General features: G+C 42.4%; 1 protein-coding gene across 2 annotated transcripts in view; it reads right to left on the bottom strand.

Annotated features, from left to right (window-relative positions):
* Positions 1 to 17,848, bottom strand: part of DIP2B (disco interacting protein 2 homolog B) — a 198,243-nt gene that overhangs the window by 24,021 nt on the left and 156,374 nt on the right. For both annotated transcript variants that reach the window (XM_083353608.1, XM_083353609.1), the window contains 12 exons: positions 17,554 to 17,656; positions 15,901 to 15,965; positions 14,220 to 14,313; positions 13,648 to 13,767; positions 11,858 to 11,972; positions 10,706 to 10,845; positions 9,556 to 9,692; positions 6,813 to 6,893; positions 5,536 to 5,663; positions 4,449 to 4,563; positions 3,149 to 3,350; positions 2,688 to 2,797 (listed from right to left, as the gene is read on the bottom strand). In XM_083353608.1, coding sequence (XP_083209734.1) covers positions 2,688 to 2,797; positions 3,149 to 3,350; positions 4,449 to 4,563; positions 5,536 to 5,663; positions 6,813 to 6,893; positions 9,556 to 9,692; positions 10,706 to 10,845; positions 11,858 to 11,972; positions 13,648 to 13,767; positions 14,220 to 14,313; positions 15,901 to 15,965; positions 17,554 to 17,656 — 1,410 coding nt within the window. The remainder of the gene's footprint in view (positions 1 to 2,687; positions 2,798 to 3,148; positions 3,351 to 4,448; positions 4,564 to 5,535; positions 5,664 to 6,812; positions 6,894 to 9,555; positions 9,693 to 10,705; positions 10,846 to 11,857; positions 11,973 to 13,647; positions 13,768 to 14,219; positions 14,314 to 15,900; positions 15,966 to 17,553; positions 17,657 to 17,848) is intronic.

Genomic DNA, 17,848 nt, shown 5'->3' with positions numbered 1-17,848 from the left:
TACAGGTGAAACTCGAAAAATTAGAATATCGTGCAAAAGTTTGTTTATTTCAGTAATGCAACTTAAAAGGGGAAACTAATATATGAGATAGGCTCATTACATGCAAAGCAAGATAGTTCAAGCCGTGATTTGTCATAATTGTGATGATTATGGCGTACAGCTCATGAAAACCCCAAATCCACAATCTCAGAAAATTAGAATATTACATGCAATCAATAAAGCAAGGAGTGTACATAGAACAATATCGGACCTCTGAAAAGTATAAGCATGCATATGTACTCAGTACTTGGTTTGGGCCCCTTTTGCAGCAATTACTGCCTCAATGCGGCGTGGCATGGAAGCTATCAGCCTGTGGCACTGCTGAGGTGTTATGGAAGACCAGGATGCTTTAATAGCGGCCTTCAGCTCTTCTGCATTGTTCGGTCTCATGTCTCTCATCTTTCTCTTGGCAATGCCCCATAGATTCTCTATGGGGTTCAGGTCAGGCAAGTTTGCTGGCCAATCAAGCACAGTAATCCCACGGTCATTGAACCAGGTTTTGGTGCTTTTGGCAGTGTGGACAGGTGTCATGTCCTGCTGGAAAATGAAGTCAGCATCCCCATAAAGCTCATCTGTGGAAGGAAGCATGAAGTGCTCCAAAATCTCCTGGTAGACGGCAGCGTTGACCCTGGACTTAATGAAGCACAGTGGACCAACACCAGCAGATGACATGGCTCCCCAAATCAACACAGACTGTGGAAACTTCACACTGGACTTCAAGCATCTTGCAGTGTGTGCCTCTCCATTCTTCCTCCAGACTCTGGATCCTTGGTTTCCAAATGAGATGCAAAAGTTGCTCTCATCAGAAAAGAGGACTTTGGACCACTGAGCAACAGACCAGGTCTGTTTTTCTTTAGCCCAGGTAAGATGCTTCTGACGTTGTTTGTTGTTCAGGAGCGGCTTGACAAGAGGAATACGACATTTGAAGCCCATGTCCAGGATCCGTCTGTGTGTGGTGACTCTTGATGCACTGACTCCAGCCTCAGTCCACTCCTTGTGAAAGTCCCCAACACTTTTGAATGGCCTTTTCCTGACAATCCTCTCCAGGCTGCGGTCATCCCTGCTGCTTGTGCACCTTTTTCTTCCACTTTTCCCTTCCACATAACTTTCTATTAATGTGCTTTGATACAGCACTTGGGGAACATCCAACTTCTTTTGCAATTACCTTTTGAGGCTTTCCCTCCTTATGGAGGGTGTCAATGATGGTTTTCTGCACAACTGTCAGGTCAGCAGTCTTCCCCATGATTGTGATTCCTACTGAACCAGACTGAGAGACCATTTAAAGGCTCAGGAACCCTTTACAGGTGTTATGGCTTAATTATCTGATTAGAGTGGGACACTTTGAGCCTAGAATATTGCACCTTTTCACAATATTCTAATTTTCTGAGATTGTGGATTTGGGGTTTTCATGAGCTGTACACCATAATCATCACAATTATGACAAATCACGGCTTGAACTATCTTGCTCTGCATGTAATGAGTCTATCTCATATATTAGTTTCCCCTTTTAAGTTGCATTACTGAAATAAATGAACTTTTGCACAATATTCTAATTTTTCAAGTTTTACCTTTACTTATTAGCTCACTGTTGATTAAAGATAATCCCAAAGAAGACCGAGATGTTATTGAAAACGTAAGGTTAAATTGGGGAGTTGGTGTGGTTTGAATGACGATCTCCTTGAAATGCAAGTGGAGAAGTATAGCAAAAGGTTTGGCCAATGTGAAAAACCCATTCAGCCACATGAGCAAAAATTCTAGAGACAGGCTAGTGGAAACACCTGACACCAATATTTAATAGTTATTTGACAAGTATGAGTGGAACCCTAACTTAATCAATCTAAGAATGCCTAAGACCTTTGCCTCTTATTCATTAACTGTCCAGTATAGCATGTAAAACAAATAGCAATGGAAGGGAGTTTAAGAGCAACACTTGGCTACACCTGTCCAGGGCCACAATCCAATCCAATCCAACGATACAGATCTCTTTTACACCCATTGAGTGACAGTGCACGTGCAGTATAATATTGCCTGCCATTTATTAAGCCATTAACTACTTGGCTAAGCAAAGAAGCAGATGTCCTTTTGTGAGTAAGAGAATGACATCAATGATTCTTAGAACTTAAAGAGCAGGAGAAGAGCACACATAGGAACAAATCCATGATGATGTTTGCAACAATGGCCAGGAATCTTATACCACTTTCATTTCAGAAGTAGGCTACTCTTAGCTTTATTTTAAAGCACGGGTGTCAAACTCGCCATGTCACGTGACGTGTCATGACGTATTGCGACTTTTTTCACATTGCCGGAGGTGGGGTGGGCGCGGCCTCCGCATGATGCAACCGTCCCTTGGGCTGGCAGTTTGACACCCATTTTAAAGGATCACGGGACAATTCAGACTCAGGTTAGAGCAATCTTTTACCACACCATTTGCTCTTTGTGGGAAATGAAAAGAAACAATTACACCCATAGGCTAAGAGTCTCATGTCGACTCTGGTCATGCCCAACATTAGCTTCTGCTCCTTCCCACAACTTTTGATCCTCAGCTGATTTTGAGAAGATGCATTTCCCAACATAAAAAGTAACCACCATCCTTCCTCAGTTGAGAAAGGGCTAAGAGGAAGTCTGGAGAATGTGGCACAGATGCTCACCTTTCTCACTAGGTCATTCTCTTCTATCTGTCCCAGATCCCTCCCGGAGGCCTGTGCGATACGCTTCCCTGCAACCAAGTTTCCCACCATCACAGAGGCAGGACCAACACCTGTTGGCACAGACCAAGGTATAAACATTTAGGAAAAGAAGGCAATTAACCGTATTATGCATCAATAAAAATTGCAACATAAATGTCATGATTTTTTCCTTGCTTCAATCCTATATCTACTTTTAATTCCAAATGAGAAAAAAAAATCAGAAAAAATGCTTGGGAAAAAATGGGGCCATGTCTGATGCACAATTTCAAGCCTGTCCACTGATCTGTCCCTGTGAAGATGTGCAGCCAGCTGCTTATTCAGGATATAAAAATAGGGCCCCACTCTTTTTTCATTACGACAAGAAACATTTCCACCAACTCCAAGAACTTTTAATCCACTTAGGGGAAGTTTTGTCTAATTACCTGGTTGTTTTTGCCTGGGTTTCGGCAGATTGGTTACACACGTGTGTGGGCACATGAGAATGTTACATGGATGCAATGACCCTTCCAGGAAATGCTGTTTGGTTTGAGATATATGAATTCCTCCCAGAGGAGTTTTTGGCAAAGTATTTGCTGGAACAAGAGCGAGGCAATATACTCCAACTTGGTGAATGCTGTCAATTGCCTAAGAACCAAGAAAACCAAGGTTGACATTCTAGAACTACGAAGAACTATTTGTATTTTTACCTAGATAACTTTAGAAAGGAGTAAACAAATTTGCCAAATACTGAAAAACAAGTTATTAAAAAAACCCATACAAGTTGTCAACTTACAATGGTTACTTAGCAACCATTCAAAGTTATCATGGATCCCCCCAAAAGTGCTTACAATCCAGATTCAAACTTCTCATGGCTTTCCTCACCCCCATGTACACGATAGCTGCATCTTGAGTATTCAGCAACCGTTTCACATTAATGGCTGTTTTTAGCGTTCACAGACATGTGACCGTGATTTACAATGTTTTTTTATCAGAAACTGACCTTTACTTCTAGTTTATGGCAAAACCCACCAATTGTGTAGGAGAGGACCAGCCTGAGCCCGAGGAAGTAGTCAAATACATCATCAATCATGAGTCCCTGCATGCTCACAAGAGATCTAAGTCCAGCCCACCTTTCTTAATTTCCACTCATTTCCCTTGACTGCTAGTAGTTCAGATTGTTCTTGAGAGCTTAAGCTTACAATAAATCTTTATACTCATTTGAACTGCCTGAATCTCCTGATTCCCTCGGCACTTGACAGATTATGGGCAATGTGTTCACTTAAGGACCATGGCATTTAACAAATGTAAAATTGGGCATGATCACATGATGACCTGCTTAGCAACTGGCATGACTTATGATTATAATTCTGGGCTCAATTACGACTGTAAGTTGAGGACTACCTGTAATTGCAGTTAATACTGTACACTGCCCAGGGCCTCGCTTTGAGGGAGATGAACGGTGTAGAAACATAAGCTATAAATAAATAATATAAACAATATGCAGTTGGACTAAAACATATTAGCAGATGTTTACAGAAGAAGCTTTCCACATGCCCAATTTATGATTTAATACAAATGTGAAGGTACATGAAATGAGAAATTAAGGAACATGGGGCCATTCTATTTTGAGAGCTGTCTCATAAGGATCTGAAAATCCCACTCCCATCACTGATAATGTTATATAGGAAAGCACACAGGTGCCCATTAAGAGAGAGAAACCAAGTCATCCTAGGCTAGTCTGACCTGGAGCACACGGCTCATCCACTGAAAACTGTCTTCTTCAGAAGCATCAGGCCGTTGTTCAGCTACCACCACAATCCTTTCATCATAAAACACTGTCACAGAGAACACGGCAATCCTAAAAAAGAAAACAGGAGAGAGGTTGTACGGATGGGCTGTGTTGCCTTACAGAGTTGTGTCACCAGCTTTATCCCAAATGTGTCTGGAAGATATGCAGAAAACCAAAACTGCGTGAGATTACCAAATTTTAAAGCATGTTAGAGTAGGAACATGAATTCTCATGAAATGCGATGGCATTGTGAAGTTTCAATGTTTAATGATCGAGAGCAGGGTGATGTCCTCACCACACCCTTTGCTGTACAAATCCTGGGCAGGATTTTTGTTTGTTTGCTTGCTTTATTTTTTGTTTCAATCAAACAGAAGGCAGCCTGCAACACTAATTGCCACACATTTTGGACTGGTATGTTAATGAAATAAAAATCAAGAAATCTGTTACTCGTACTAGAATAATTAAAGCTGCCAATTCAAAGGAAAAGAATGAGGTTATAGATAGCAGCCATGCCTTTCGCAATGCTAGGGCTGAATCCTGACCCTATGTTTATTCTATATGAAAAGGGCAAGTCTTTTTTTCCTGCTGCATTTTTTGAGGGGGATGGTGGTAAAGAATAAAATGATTTCTGCAAAACGTTTGGAGAGAAAGAGAATGTTTTACTAGGAAGATGCAGTTCTTTGCTTATTAGTCCTTCTGCAAGTATAGATGGAGACTTAAAAATAGTTCCTCCCTTGGTTTTTTTTGCTGGGTTGCCTGACCTGCAGACCATTCTTGGTGAAAGCTGGAATGGCACATGGCAGATCTTCTTTGCTCCTTGTTTTTCAGGATGGAAGACATCGAGCCAGGAAGACATTAAGAAGGTCTACCTCAGGAAAACCCAGCCTATTCCCAGAAGAAGATAAGAATCTGCCATTTAAATGACCAAGAGACTGCTTTGATTTCATAGGAGAACATTAACAATTGAACGGCTTGATTCCAACAATCGCCTATCAGAAAAATAATATTACCGTAATATTATTTAGATAGATGTAGACTAACCTTCCTCTGTAAACTGTCTTTAGAGATTCAACTGCCAATCCGGTGGCCACAATGTCGTCAGCATTATGTCTGCGTCCACTAACAATGAGCATCCCATCTATTTTTCCAACAACAAATACCAGACTTCCCTATGAAGAAAATAAAAGAAAAATGCTTATCACAAATATCAAATGCTTCCCTTGCTTTTTTAAAGATGGCTTTTACTTTAGCCCCCATTCCACTTTGCTGGAATGTAAATTCCTGCCTGCTTTCACACCTTAGAAATATCTACATTTTTTTTACTATTTATGACAAAAGGGACGCGGTGGCTCAGTGGGTTAGGACGCTGAGCTTGTCGATCAGAAGATCGGCAGTTTGACAGGTCGAATCCCGAGTGCCACGTAGCAGAGTGAGCGCCTGTTACTTGTCCCAGCTTCTGCCAACCTAGCAGTTCGAAAGCACATAAAAATGCAAGTAGAAAAATAGGGACCACTACAGTGGGAAGGTAACAGTGTTCTGTGCGCCTTTGACGTCTAGTCACGCCAGCCACATGACCACGGAGACGTCCTCGGACAAACGTTGGCTCTTCAGCTTTGAAACGGAGATGACCACCGGCCCCTAGAGTTGGAAATACTTAGCACGCATGTGCAGGGGAACCTTTACCTTTACCTATTTATGACAGATAAAATAAATCCAGACAAAAGAATATAGGCTTATGGTTGAGTAGTAGTGAGTTGCACTACAAAAAGCAGGAATTGCAGCACTGGGCTAATTTCTAAATCTTGTACCAGGATAGTCCGATTGAAAAGCACAGAATGTATATTAAGTCAAAATATGATATGTTTCTATATGCTGTATAAAGTGGAAAGGGAAGTCGAATAGTATTTTTCTTCCTTGTGGTTGCTACTTCACAGACAATGAAGGAATAAGGATGCACCAAAACCCCTAGCTACAACTGATATATCTGATAGCAGGGGGGTATCTTAGAGGTGTCACCAAAAGCATCCAGAGCAAACCATGTATCAGCTACTCTGCTCGGTTAACAATATGTGTATAGTCAATAACTAAAGTTGGATTCACATTCCAGTTTACGCACACCAGGTTCATAGGCTCAACTTGTGAAATGTCACTGATCATTGATGTGCAAAGCAGTGAATAACTCAGTGCGTATGTTCTTGACAAAGGCTGTGAAGTGTACCTCTGGGCTCTAAAGAAGTGGAGGGTAAGAGAGAGATCGGCGACAACCTAAAGGTTGACACATAATAATAATAATAAAAATAAAGGCAATTGGAACGTACAGGCCCAACAAATCCCAGCAAGCCAGATCGCACAAAAGGCACATCGCCCACAGGAGAGCCAGCTGAATTCACTGGGAAGACCTGGAAGAAGAAGAAGAGAAAGACTGTTGGTGATCAAACAGCCAGAACAGTGACAAACAGCTGAAAAAAATCTGTTTTTACTGCAGCGCCTTTATCAACTTAATCAGTGCTGATGTTTTCCAGAAACGACTAAAATCCTTGAAAACAAGCAAGTAAACAAAAAGACTTTACAGTTAGGCACAATATGACCGGAAACCAGGAATGGATTTCAGAAATCCTTTCTGAGCTTTTTCCTTGCAGAAGTCTCTCCTTGGGTATCTATAAGTATCCTGAACAGAACCCTAAATTGCAAGACCTTCATTTTCAGGGCAAATTAACCAGGACTGGCTTGCCAGCAGGAATGTGTTAACAAGGTAAACAGAGGGCTAAGGGATTGCTGTTCACAGATTAGGGAGCTCCTGTATTTATTCCCATTGTACTTCTTTGTTTCTTAACAACCAGGATGAGAAATTTCCTGCTGTTAAGAAATGCTTAATATTTGGACAGTGCCCAACTGTGCAATTAATTAGTTTCACAGGATAGACATCCAAGGTAAAAATGTAAGACTGACATCACAAAGATTCTTATGTGAAAATATATTATGCTCAATAAACTTCCTACCAGCATGTAAGCCCATTGTAAATTGGCTTCAAAGTGATTAACAACACTTAAAACTCACAGTTTAGGTGGGATTAATTTGCTCATTTTAAGTAGTGTTTCTGGTTCGGTAGTAATAGTATGCTATCATATCATAAAAATATTTTTAGTTTTAACTATAGACACATCAGTGGACCCACCGGTATTGCTAAATATGAAACCTGAAGCCCTTGACTCCCCAATTATTGCTTTTATAGTGAAAATTAAGCTGGTATAATTTAGCTGTTGAGAGCACACAGACACTTGAAATCTCAGCTCAAAGAGAGCTTTAGAAAAACATTCACTTCCAACACTGCAAATTAGTAATACAATGGACCTGTTCCAAACAGCTAACCGAACAAAACCAGATATAATCCAAGTCAAAACAGAATACCGTATTTTCCGTATTTTCTGGCGTATAAGACGACTTTTGAACCCCTGAAAATCTTCTCAAAAGTTGGGGGGTCGTCTTATACGCCGGGTCGTCTTATACGCCGGAAAAAAACACAAATCAGTCGAGCGTACTTTCTTGCAAAGCCGGGCCGCCCCGCGCAACCGAGCTATCTCCGGCGCGGCTCCGGGACATGGCTGGGCGGGAGCGTCGGACAGCTCTCCCCACGCGAAGCTTTGCAGGTAACTCACGGGCTAGGGAGCGGCGCCCTCTGCACGCCCGCGGACCCGGAGCCGCGGCGGAGAGGCGCTTTTTCCCTTTCCCTTCATGGGGGGTGGTGGTGTGCGCCTCTCCAGGGACTGCTGGGTGGGCCGCGTGAAGCCGAGTGGCGCTTCCCGCGCGAGTGACTCGGCAGAGGCTCTGGGAGAGGCCGGGGAGCGAGGCGGGCTGGCGGACAAAGGCGAGAGGGGTGTGCCTGTGCTGAAGGTTCTCCCGGAGCCTGGCCTGGGGCGGCGCCCCCTGGGCCTGCTTTCCCCCTCTCGCCCCGCTCCTCCCCCGTGCCTGCCGCTCTTCTCGGTCTGGCTTGGGGCTGCGGCTGCGGGCCCCTTGTTCCTGGAAGCCCCGCGAGGAACCATGCTGAAGAAAACGAATACGGAAGAGAAGAACACGCTTCCTTCCAAGGAGAGTAAGTATTTGGGGCGGGGCCTTCCAGCAGCTGCAACATTCGAGCAAACTCGCATGGGGAAAAGAGGGAAGGAAGGAGACTTGGGGAGGCTAACTTTTGGGGACCAGCAACTTGGGAAAGCTGTAGCCTCAGGCTGTGCTTTCGCCGCCTAGAGTTGAGCCCTGCCCAACTCCACTACAGTGGGAACTGGGCATCGGCCAGTCTCTGGAAGTCCAGGAGCAGCTGGCAGATGAGTGGCCCTTAGAGGGTCTCTGCCTTTGCAGGGACTCTTTCCTGCTTGTTATGGGATCCTCCTGCTGAGATGGGCTTCCTTCCGGACTCACCTGTCACCAGCACCGCTCTTCCCCCCGTGGGGATGCGCTTCCGCCGGGCGGTGCTGGCCGAGACGAGCCAGCAGGCAGCCACCGTGAGCGCGGTGCTGAGGGGCAGCGGCAGGACGGCTTGGCCCAGCGCCTGCAGGACGGCCAGCAGCCCCACGCGCACGCGCAGCAGCCACCGGCTCAGCAACAGGTCGGAGCGCAGGAGCCGCACCGCCAGGCTGCCCAGGAAAAGCAGCCACACCGAGAGGCTGCACGCCCAGGCCAGCTCCATGAGGGGCAGGGCGGGAAGCTGGCCGGGAAGAGGGACCGGGAGACAGTGAGAGGGAAGCGGCACGTGAGTTCTAAAAAAGAGGCTGCGGGCGGAGCTGCCCCGCCCTGCGCCGAATGGGAGAAGTTCAAGGCCTGGGGGGGGAAGCAGGAGGGGCGCCGGCCGTGGCGGGGTGGCGGATGCCCTCCGGCGCTGCCTGCCGCCCAGGAAACGCTGCGCCTCGGGGGCCAGGAGAAGCGCGGGAGCAGCGGGAGGGCCGGCGGGTAAGTATTTTCCGGCATAGAAGACAAAACCTGCAAAATCTTCTTAAAAGTAGGGGGTCGTCTTATACGCCGGGTCGTCTTATACGCCAGAAAATACGGTATGCAATTTAATTACTGTACCTCAAATGTGTTCTTGGTTACTCCACTCAGCCCGTAATACATCATCCCTCCTGTTCTGGCGCTAACACAGATTTCACCGATCTCATCTGTCTTGCAAAGTTGAGGGGAGCCATCCGGCTTCACGATACACATCATTCCTAGAACAAATCACATGCTATTACGAAAGTCCTAACCTGACACAAGGACAGGAATTTAGCTGAAAATACAGAATGGTATTTAAGAAGACAGGAAATGAAATACAATAGCAGCTGAATACCTTCCAAGGATTCGGTGCACAATATGGTTGCCTATCGTATAAAAAGCAAACAGCATATTTAAATCAGTGCCAGTGCCCACAGTTGTATTTGCTGTTTAAAACATTTGAGCCAAACAAAGCACTTGGTCATTTTTTTTCCTCCTGAAAAAGCCTGTTTCTGGAATTCTGTTCATGCAGAAACTATTTCACTTACTCTGCATATTTTTCGGCTTCCAGACTTCTGCACACAGAATAGGAGGGAGGGGTGGAGATGGAGAATTAGTTGCAAGCATGTGGGAAGACCCAATAGGGCCCTAGAAGCAAGGTAATGCGAACCCCAAGCAGAAGAAAGATTAGGCAAACGCAATGCCCCATTTTCTTACTCAGTGAATTAAATAAGCCTCAAATGACTTGAATATCCAAGTAGATGAAGAGATCTGCTGTCAGCATGCAGAGGCTCAAGAATGCAACAGCAGAGGATGATACCCAGCAGCTGGGACTCCAGCAGTAGCAAAGTAAACTACGTGGTACACATTATGAATGCTTTACTCCTACTATTTATTCATCTAAGCACACATTTCCTTTACTCTTCAACCGAAAAGGCTCTTAAAATGGCACACACACATTATTAATAGAAGGGAGCGCTCAAATCTACAATCTAAATGTTATATTCCAAAAGACACCCTGGGTACGCAGATGCACAGGCACAAAAAGAAGGGGGGGGGAGGGAAAAAGAAAATAATGAAAGCTTAGATGCCAATTCTTTAAATTCAACTGTAGTTTTTAAAAGGAAACTCTGGAGTGCAAACAGTTCAAGGGCCAGAGGATCCAAATGGAGCTTGTTATCTTAGCAGGACCTTGAAGGAAGCAATCTGAGAGCCTTGTAACATATCTTTCCATTTGAAGGACACTTACCACCTGGCATAACATGACCAACATCCTGTATGGTGAGAGCAGAATTCTTATCTTCTGTATTTACACGAATGACACCATAGCTCAAACCATTCATTGATAAGATAGCTCTTCCAGGCAAAGGTGCCCCGGGAACACCAGGTCTGAAAAGGCAGGGAGATGATATTATGACCGCAAAGTTGTACAAAGATGAATCAGAATCTATGAGTAAATCACCGGGTGTTTCACCATAGATTGGGTTGAATTTCCAACTCCCATTTATTTACAGAAGCTGCAACAAAAGGAACTAACTCAATCTGCATCTGGTTCCATATTTTAAGGCACAATTTTGTAACTGAATCAGCTTGCTGGAGCTTGAGATCCCTCAGGAAAAAAGTCGAACTTATCTCACTTGTCCTTCTCCATACACCATAATGTAATATGCAGGAAGACACTGCTGGATTCCACCATTTTGAAAATTATTTTTAGATAGCCAGGCTTTTCTTGGTCATCCGAGTGTTACAATTCCCATAAGAAGGAAGTATTTGGAAAGGAACTGACACAACAAACTCCATAGAATAATGGCTATGGAGTCTCGGTGAATAAATTCTATTGAATGTTTGCTCCCATGTAATGGTAGGAAAAATTGTAATCACTTGGTGGACTGGGAGAAAGTTAATTATATGAGCAAAATACAAGGTGACCAATGTTCATTATAATCTTTAAATTAAATTATAGTATGCAATAAATTTGCACAGGATATGGATAACTGGGCTACCAACACCACCCCCTCTGCGCAATACTGATATATTCTGCATGAGATAAGTCAGCACAAAACAAAAAATAGCAAATCAGAGATTTTTTTATATACTTCTGCAATATATATTCATTACAAAAACATTTTTCATTCACTGTACTTTGTTCTCCTTCGGAATGTTTTTATTTGTCTCTCCACTCAACGTTCAGTGTGAATGTCTCAATCATAAACATGTTAGAACTATTTGTCATATGGATTAGATCACAGTTACTTAATAGTGAAGTAGCTGTTCAAGAAATGAATCTAATTTTAGCTTCTGAAATGCCAGATAAGAAATGATATAGTATATGAAATATAAATTAATAGTGTCTCTTTAGCAGATAATGGAAATGTCCTGGAAAAACAAAATCCAATTTTACCTCCGGATAGCCACAGTCATTGCTTCAGGAGATGTAGCACAAGGACATATAGCCTCTGGTTTAAGTCCATAGTTCTGGAATAGACTCAGGAAAGCATCACACGAGGACACAGACCCTGGAAAGCAATTATATTCTTATTTGAAATAGTGAATTAGGGCTTGACAACAGGAACACAAAGGCTTCTTTAAAAGCCACGATGACTGCTATTTATAAGACCTCTAAATGTAATTTGCTTTCTAAAAGATTTAATGCACTGCACATATGTGTAATTGCTACAACAGAGTACCTCTTTCTAAAATTAAACTGCTTCATTTAATTACAAGGCTGTAATGCAGACTCTAACTTTGAGCATCTTACATCATCATTTGCAGAGGGTTTGCCAGTAGATCAACCATGCACAAAAGCTGCCATAAACTCTTCCAGAAATAAAGCTGCAATGCTGGGTTATGCAATGCAAAATCAAAATAACCTCCCACCTGTGTGTTTTTCCCCCCAGCATCCAAAAAGAAATTACCAGAACTAATGTTAAATATAGAATGCAATTCTGAATAACGGCTTGCACAGCAAGAAGCTTTTGCAGATTCTTTCTGAATCATAAAATACAATTTCAAGTAAGAGACTGCATCCTGCCCAGGAGAGCAATGCACACTTTTCCCTGCTGCAGTCTCCCTGATCCAGAAATCATAACTACATTCAAATCTCATTTCTTCCTAGCACCATCTGGGCAGACAATTCATTAAGCCAACTGAACAGCAGGAATCCCATGAAAATCTGTTGTTCATTTCTTTCAAAGACCTTTGGATCATTCCTCATGAGCAATTCAAACACAGTTAGGCCGCCCCTCCTGCTTCCATCCCTTAGGTGGCCCATTAAAGCTACTAGGTTTTTAAAATATTCCTTTTAGAGGAATATCTCCACTTCTCCCCTTTAATGATAGAATTTTTATATGAATTCTGCACAAGCTTTGGTTATTTTACTGAGGATTGGAAGTAAAATTCAAGCTATTAACAATCTGAGGCTGAGAAGTCCTTTTATCCCTCCATCATTTATTTTACCACTTTGCTGATACCATTCAGCATGACACCATTTAACTCTTCTTAAGACAAGGAAAGGTAAAACTTGCTTCAGGGACAGTGATGATACTGCCATTTCACTTTCCTATTTGTAGCAAAAGTGACCTTTGTATACAAAGCAACCTCACCTATTTATTCTTCATAAGTGACTTAAAATATATTAATGCTCTGAATGTTGGCTTCAGTGATATCATCTGCCCTGAACACTCAAAAAAGGTAGGTTAGAAATCCTTCATGAAATAAAGTCATAATCAGAGAAAAGTCCTCATCAAACGCTGAGATACTGAATCTAAACTGATAGTCCTTCGGTCTTTGATGAACCGTGCAAGGGGATATTTAGACCAATGAGTCCAAACCCTTGCACGGTTCATCAAAGACCAAAGGACTACCAGTTTAGATTCAGCATCTCAGTGTTTGATGCAAGTGTACATTATTTAAATGTTTGTCATACATTCATCAAATGTATGACAAACATTAGCCTGTACATCAGAACTGTAAAAAAAAGCAAGCCGTTGTTTAACACACATTTGCCTTTCTATTCCTGTAGTTTGCAAGGAATAAAGAATGAAAAATGAATATACATTTTCAAGGATGATACAGTCTGTCCTTTGGTAAATGCCCAACCCTTCTCCTCTCACCCATACAGACATCAGAGAAATTCGGGGGGGGGGGGGAAATCTGTTTAACAAGCAGGCAATACTATCAATGCCTACTCACAGGGATTAGCACCATCAGTTACGATCAGCATCCGTAGGGAACTTAAGCTGACATCTCTTTGGTCCCGGTGAGCCATCATGGCCCAGTGCAAATCTCGACATTTCACCAAAGCTACTTTAGCTGCAAATACAGGACCGAAGAGAAAGTAGAAATCAATACACAGAAACAAAGGCATATTTATGAGAACCATCCACAGGGGTGTTCTCCGAATCTGAAAAACAAATGGAAAAGGTTTAATATATGGATACTTTTTAGAACCATGTTCAAGGCAGACTTGGGAAGAGGAAATTGGTTTATCAAAAGGAACTAGGACTATTCCATGAAAAAAGTATGCAAAATCTGGGATAATCAAAGCAATGGTGCAGGTGGATCATGTGTCCTGGTAATATGCTTTTGACTTCATAGCTCAATACCTATTGTCAGTCCACCCTCCCCCAACATCTGGCTATAAGGGAATTGGAGTGGGATTAGAGTTCTCTTGGGTGTTCTTAAATACCACCTTCCCCATTCATTTTTTGCAGGAGCTAAAAACACTAGAGATAATCCATCATACAATTCAATATCCACAATACCTTTGTGAGTGTGAACCCTCTGTGCCCAAGAAAGAGGGCAGGTTTTCATCACTGCATAGGGCACGCTGATGGTATGCAGCTTGTTCATTACACTCTGAGAAAACAAAAAGTGATTTTTTTTTACCAAAACAACAACAAAAGATACAGATTAAAAAATAAAATAGTCCACCCAGGAAGACAAACAACAAAGCCCTGAAAGCTTTTGTGCAATTGATTCACCTAAAGCCATGCTTCCTGATCATCAGACAGTTCTATTCAGTTTTTGGTTCATTAATTCAAAAGCTGGATCCCCAAACAGTTTTGCTCCGTACACTGACATCACTGGTTGAAATGTCAAGTAAAGCATGCTGTGGCGTGACATTTCCTACCTCAGAGTTTGCAGCCGGAGTCTAGATGGGCACCAATCAAACACAGAGAACAATTCCCCTATCCCAACAAATTGACTTGGTGTAGCCACAAATTCCATAGGATCAACTTTTGTGAAAATCCACATTCTCTACCTGCACCAGGGCGTTGAGAGGGGCTTTTCAGGCTTTTGGTGAGAATCAGAGTGATTGCCTTGTAATATAGTTCCCAATCTCCTAAAACGGGCTTTGGCTAGCCTAATCTCCATCAGCCTTCTTGTACTGGGAAGACTTTATTATTTGGACAATGCCTTTGCCCAGATTGACTTTTAGGGATGCAGCTATTTCATGTTTCATTATATATATCATTCTATTATCGGTGGCTCAGTGAGTTAGGACGCTGAGCTTGTCGATCAGAAGGTCGGCAGTTTGGCGGGTCGAATCCCGAGTGCCGCGTAACAGAGTGAGCGCCTGTTACTCGTCCCAGCTTCTGCCAACCTAGCAGTTCGAAAGCACGTAAAAATGCAAGTAGAAAAATAGGGACCACTACGGTGGGAAGGTAACAGCATTCCGTGCACCTTCGGCGTCTGGTCATGCCGGCCACATGATCACAGAGACATCCTCGGACAAGCCCTGGCGCTTCAGCTTTGAAATGGAGATGAGCACCGGCCCCTAGAGTTGGAAACGACTAGCACGCATGTGCAGGGGAACCTTTACCTTTACCTATTATTATTACACTAGCTTCCTTGAGCATTGCTTCACACGCACAAAAAAATCACAATGCAAACTCAACAAAAGAATGAAAGAAATATACCCTCAAGGAATAGAAACATCTTTATTCTAACTTAGAATACAGAGGGAGGGAGCTAACTTACAAGTGGCAAATCCAGTGCCCATTGCCTCTCAGCCCTCAAACCGGTTTGATATGACTTTCAGAGGCTTCTCTGGCCAGACCACTATCATTTGGTGGGGAAACATCTATCAGTCAGCAATCAAAATGATTTGTGACATTTTCAGCAGGAACATGAATACTATAATGGAATTCCCCCAAATATTAAACCAGTAAAAACAGACATCTCAGCCCCTTTCCAAATATATGATGTAGTTCCACATAGGCCCCTCTGGAGCTACCACCATCTCAGAAAGAAAAGTTAAATGATGTTATGGTCACCAAAAAGGTTATCCATCTCTATTCTAAGTGAAAACATTAATTACAAGATCTATTTTTCCACTTTTCATGAGACCATGATCATGCCATTTTTAAAGGCTCCATCATTTTTAACACTAAGCCTAGTTTTAGTGGAATTTATGAAAATACCCTCAAAAGACCGACTCACCGTTAGCATGCTGTGCCACAATCCTGCATCCTTTTTGAAATCCAGGACATTCACTATGGTTTCACCTAAAACGAATATAATGATACTTACTTTTGAAATTCAAAATAAACAACTCTGCTACAAAAATTGGGTTCTTTTTATTAGAAGAAAAATGAAAAAGACTATAGTTGTATTTGGTTTCAATGTCTATAAGAAACTTGGGTTATGATCTGATATTAGCCACTCTTCAGCATTCATCGGAGTGGACAAAAATTGAGTACAAAATGCAAACACCACTCTTTTTATACCTGCATCACAAAGGTCCATGCAGGTACTTAATAGAAAACACTTCAATTGCGGCATTACAACAGATGCTTTGTTATTTTGACATCATTGTGAAGAGGCATAGAAACTGATGTAACTACATGGTTCAATGAACATTTCAATGGGAAATTAGCAAATTTTGCCTAGTGGTTAAGGTATCAGGCTATAAAGTGGGAGACTGTGAGTTCTAGTTCTATCTTAGCCATAAAAGCCAGCTGGGTGACTTTGGCCAGTCACTCTCCTTCAGCCCAATTCATCTCACAGGGTTGTTGTGGAGAAAATAGGAATAAGGAGGTGCATTGAATATGTTCGCCAGTTTGAGTTATTTGTAAAAATAATAAAGGCAGGAAATAATAAAATAAAGAATCTGCAGTGAAAATGGCAGTCAGGAACCAGGAAAGCTTGTATATGATCGTCTCCACAGATATTTATTTATTTAACTTATATGCCACCCATCTCATTATTGAATGACTCTCAGGGATATGGAAGAAAAGAAAAAACAGTGACGTATTGCCCTGCCTTGGCAATAATAAGGAGCTTCGGGATCCCAACCAAAAAAGTTTAGGGTTAGGTATTTCAATTATAAATAACAAAACTTTCATTTTAACTGCTATGATGGTACTTTATTATGTTTTCTTAAAATTCAGCATGCTAGAAATGAAAGAGGCAGGAAGGCAATATGTCTAGAGAGAAGAAAATATCCTTATCTGTTAAAATAAAAATGGCAATTACTACCAGCCCCAAACTGTTTCCCAGAATAACTTATGCCGATATCTGATTATGCAGATTAAAAACTATGCTGATGTCACATGTTCATTCATACACTCTACATCACATGAGCATCCCTCCCTGTTGTGGTTTACCTATTTGGCAGTGTGAATGGTTCATAATTTTGCAAGGGATTCTTAAATGGATGAAGCACAGAACTTTGAGGAGTTCACACTGCATTAGGCTTGGTTTAATATTAGATATGAATAGATAGGTAGGTAGGTAGGTAGGTAGATGGATGGATAGATAGATAGATAGATAGATAGATAGATAGCCAGCCAGCCAGATATAGAGAGATAGAGATTCATCCTTCACTTTATACGGCCAGACATTCCTATAGCAATTTGTCTTCTTCTAAGCCAAAGGGCACCAGGGACCAGTTCCATGGAGAAAGGTTTTCCATGGATTGGAGAGTGCGTGGTTTTGTGTACTGCCTGCATCCCATGGATGAGGCTTTGCGTGTCGACTGGTTGTTGGCATGCTGCGGCCTGGTACCGGTCCAGGGTCCAGGGGCTGGGGACCCCCATCCTAAGCAAAACTATTTAACCTTGTATGCAGTATGAGAAGTACCACAGGACTCACCTTCGGAGTAGTTGCATGCCTGAGACAGAGCCTGACAATGAGACAAGAGAGCAATTCGGGACACAGTTACACCCATCACGCTCCCCTCCTTGCTGGTCTTATACTGAAAAAAAAATGTTAACAACATAATCAATTAAACTTCCCCTATCAGGAATCACTATAGTTATATTTACATTATGATTCATAAAGTTGCAGCCAGTGGGTCTTTCTCTCTTTTCATAACCATGCTTGTGTGCTTGTGTAGTAGAGTCCACCTCCATAAGCACTCAGTGTTGGTCATAATGCAAAAAATGTA

This window comes from Vipera ursinii (genome assembly GCF_947247035.1).
Source record: "Vipera ursinii genome assembly, chromosome: 2".
NCBI classification, from domain to species: domain Eukaryota; kingdom Metazoa; phylum Chordata; class Lepidosauria; order Squamata; family Viperidae; genus Vipera; species Vipera ursinii.
The sequence above is the reverse complement of the archived record's forward strand: the minus strand, read 5'-3'. Positions and strand labels throughout refer to the sequence as shown.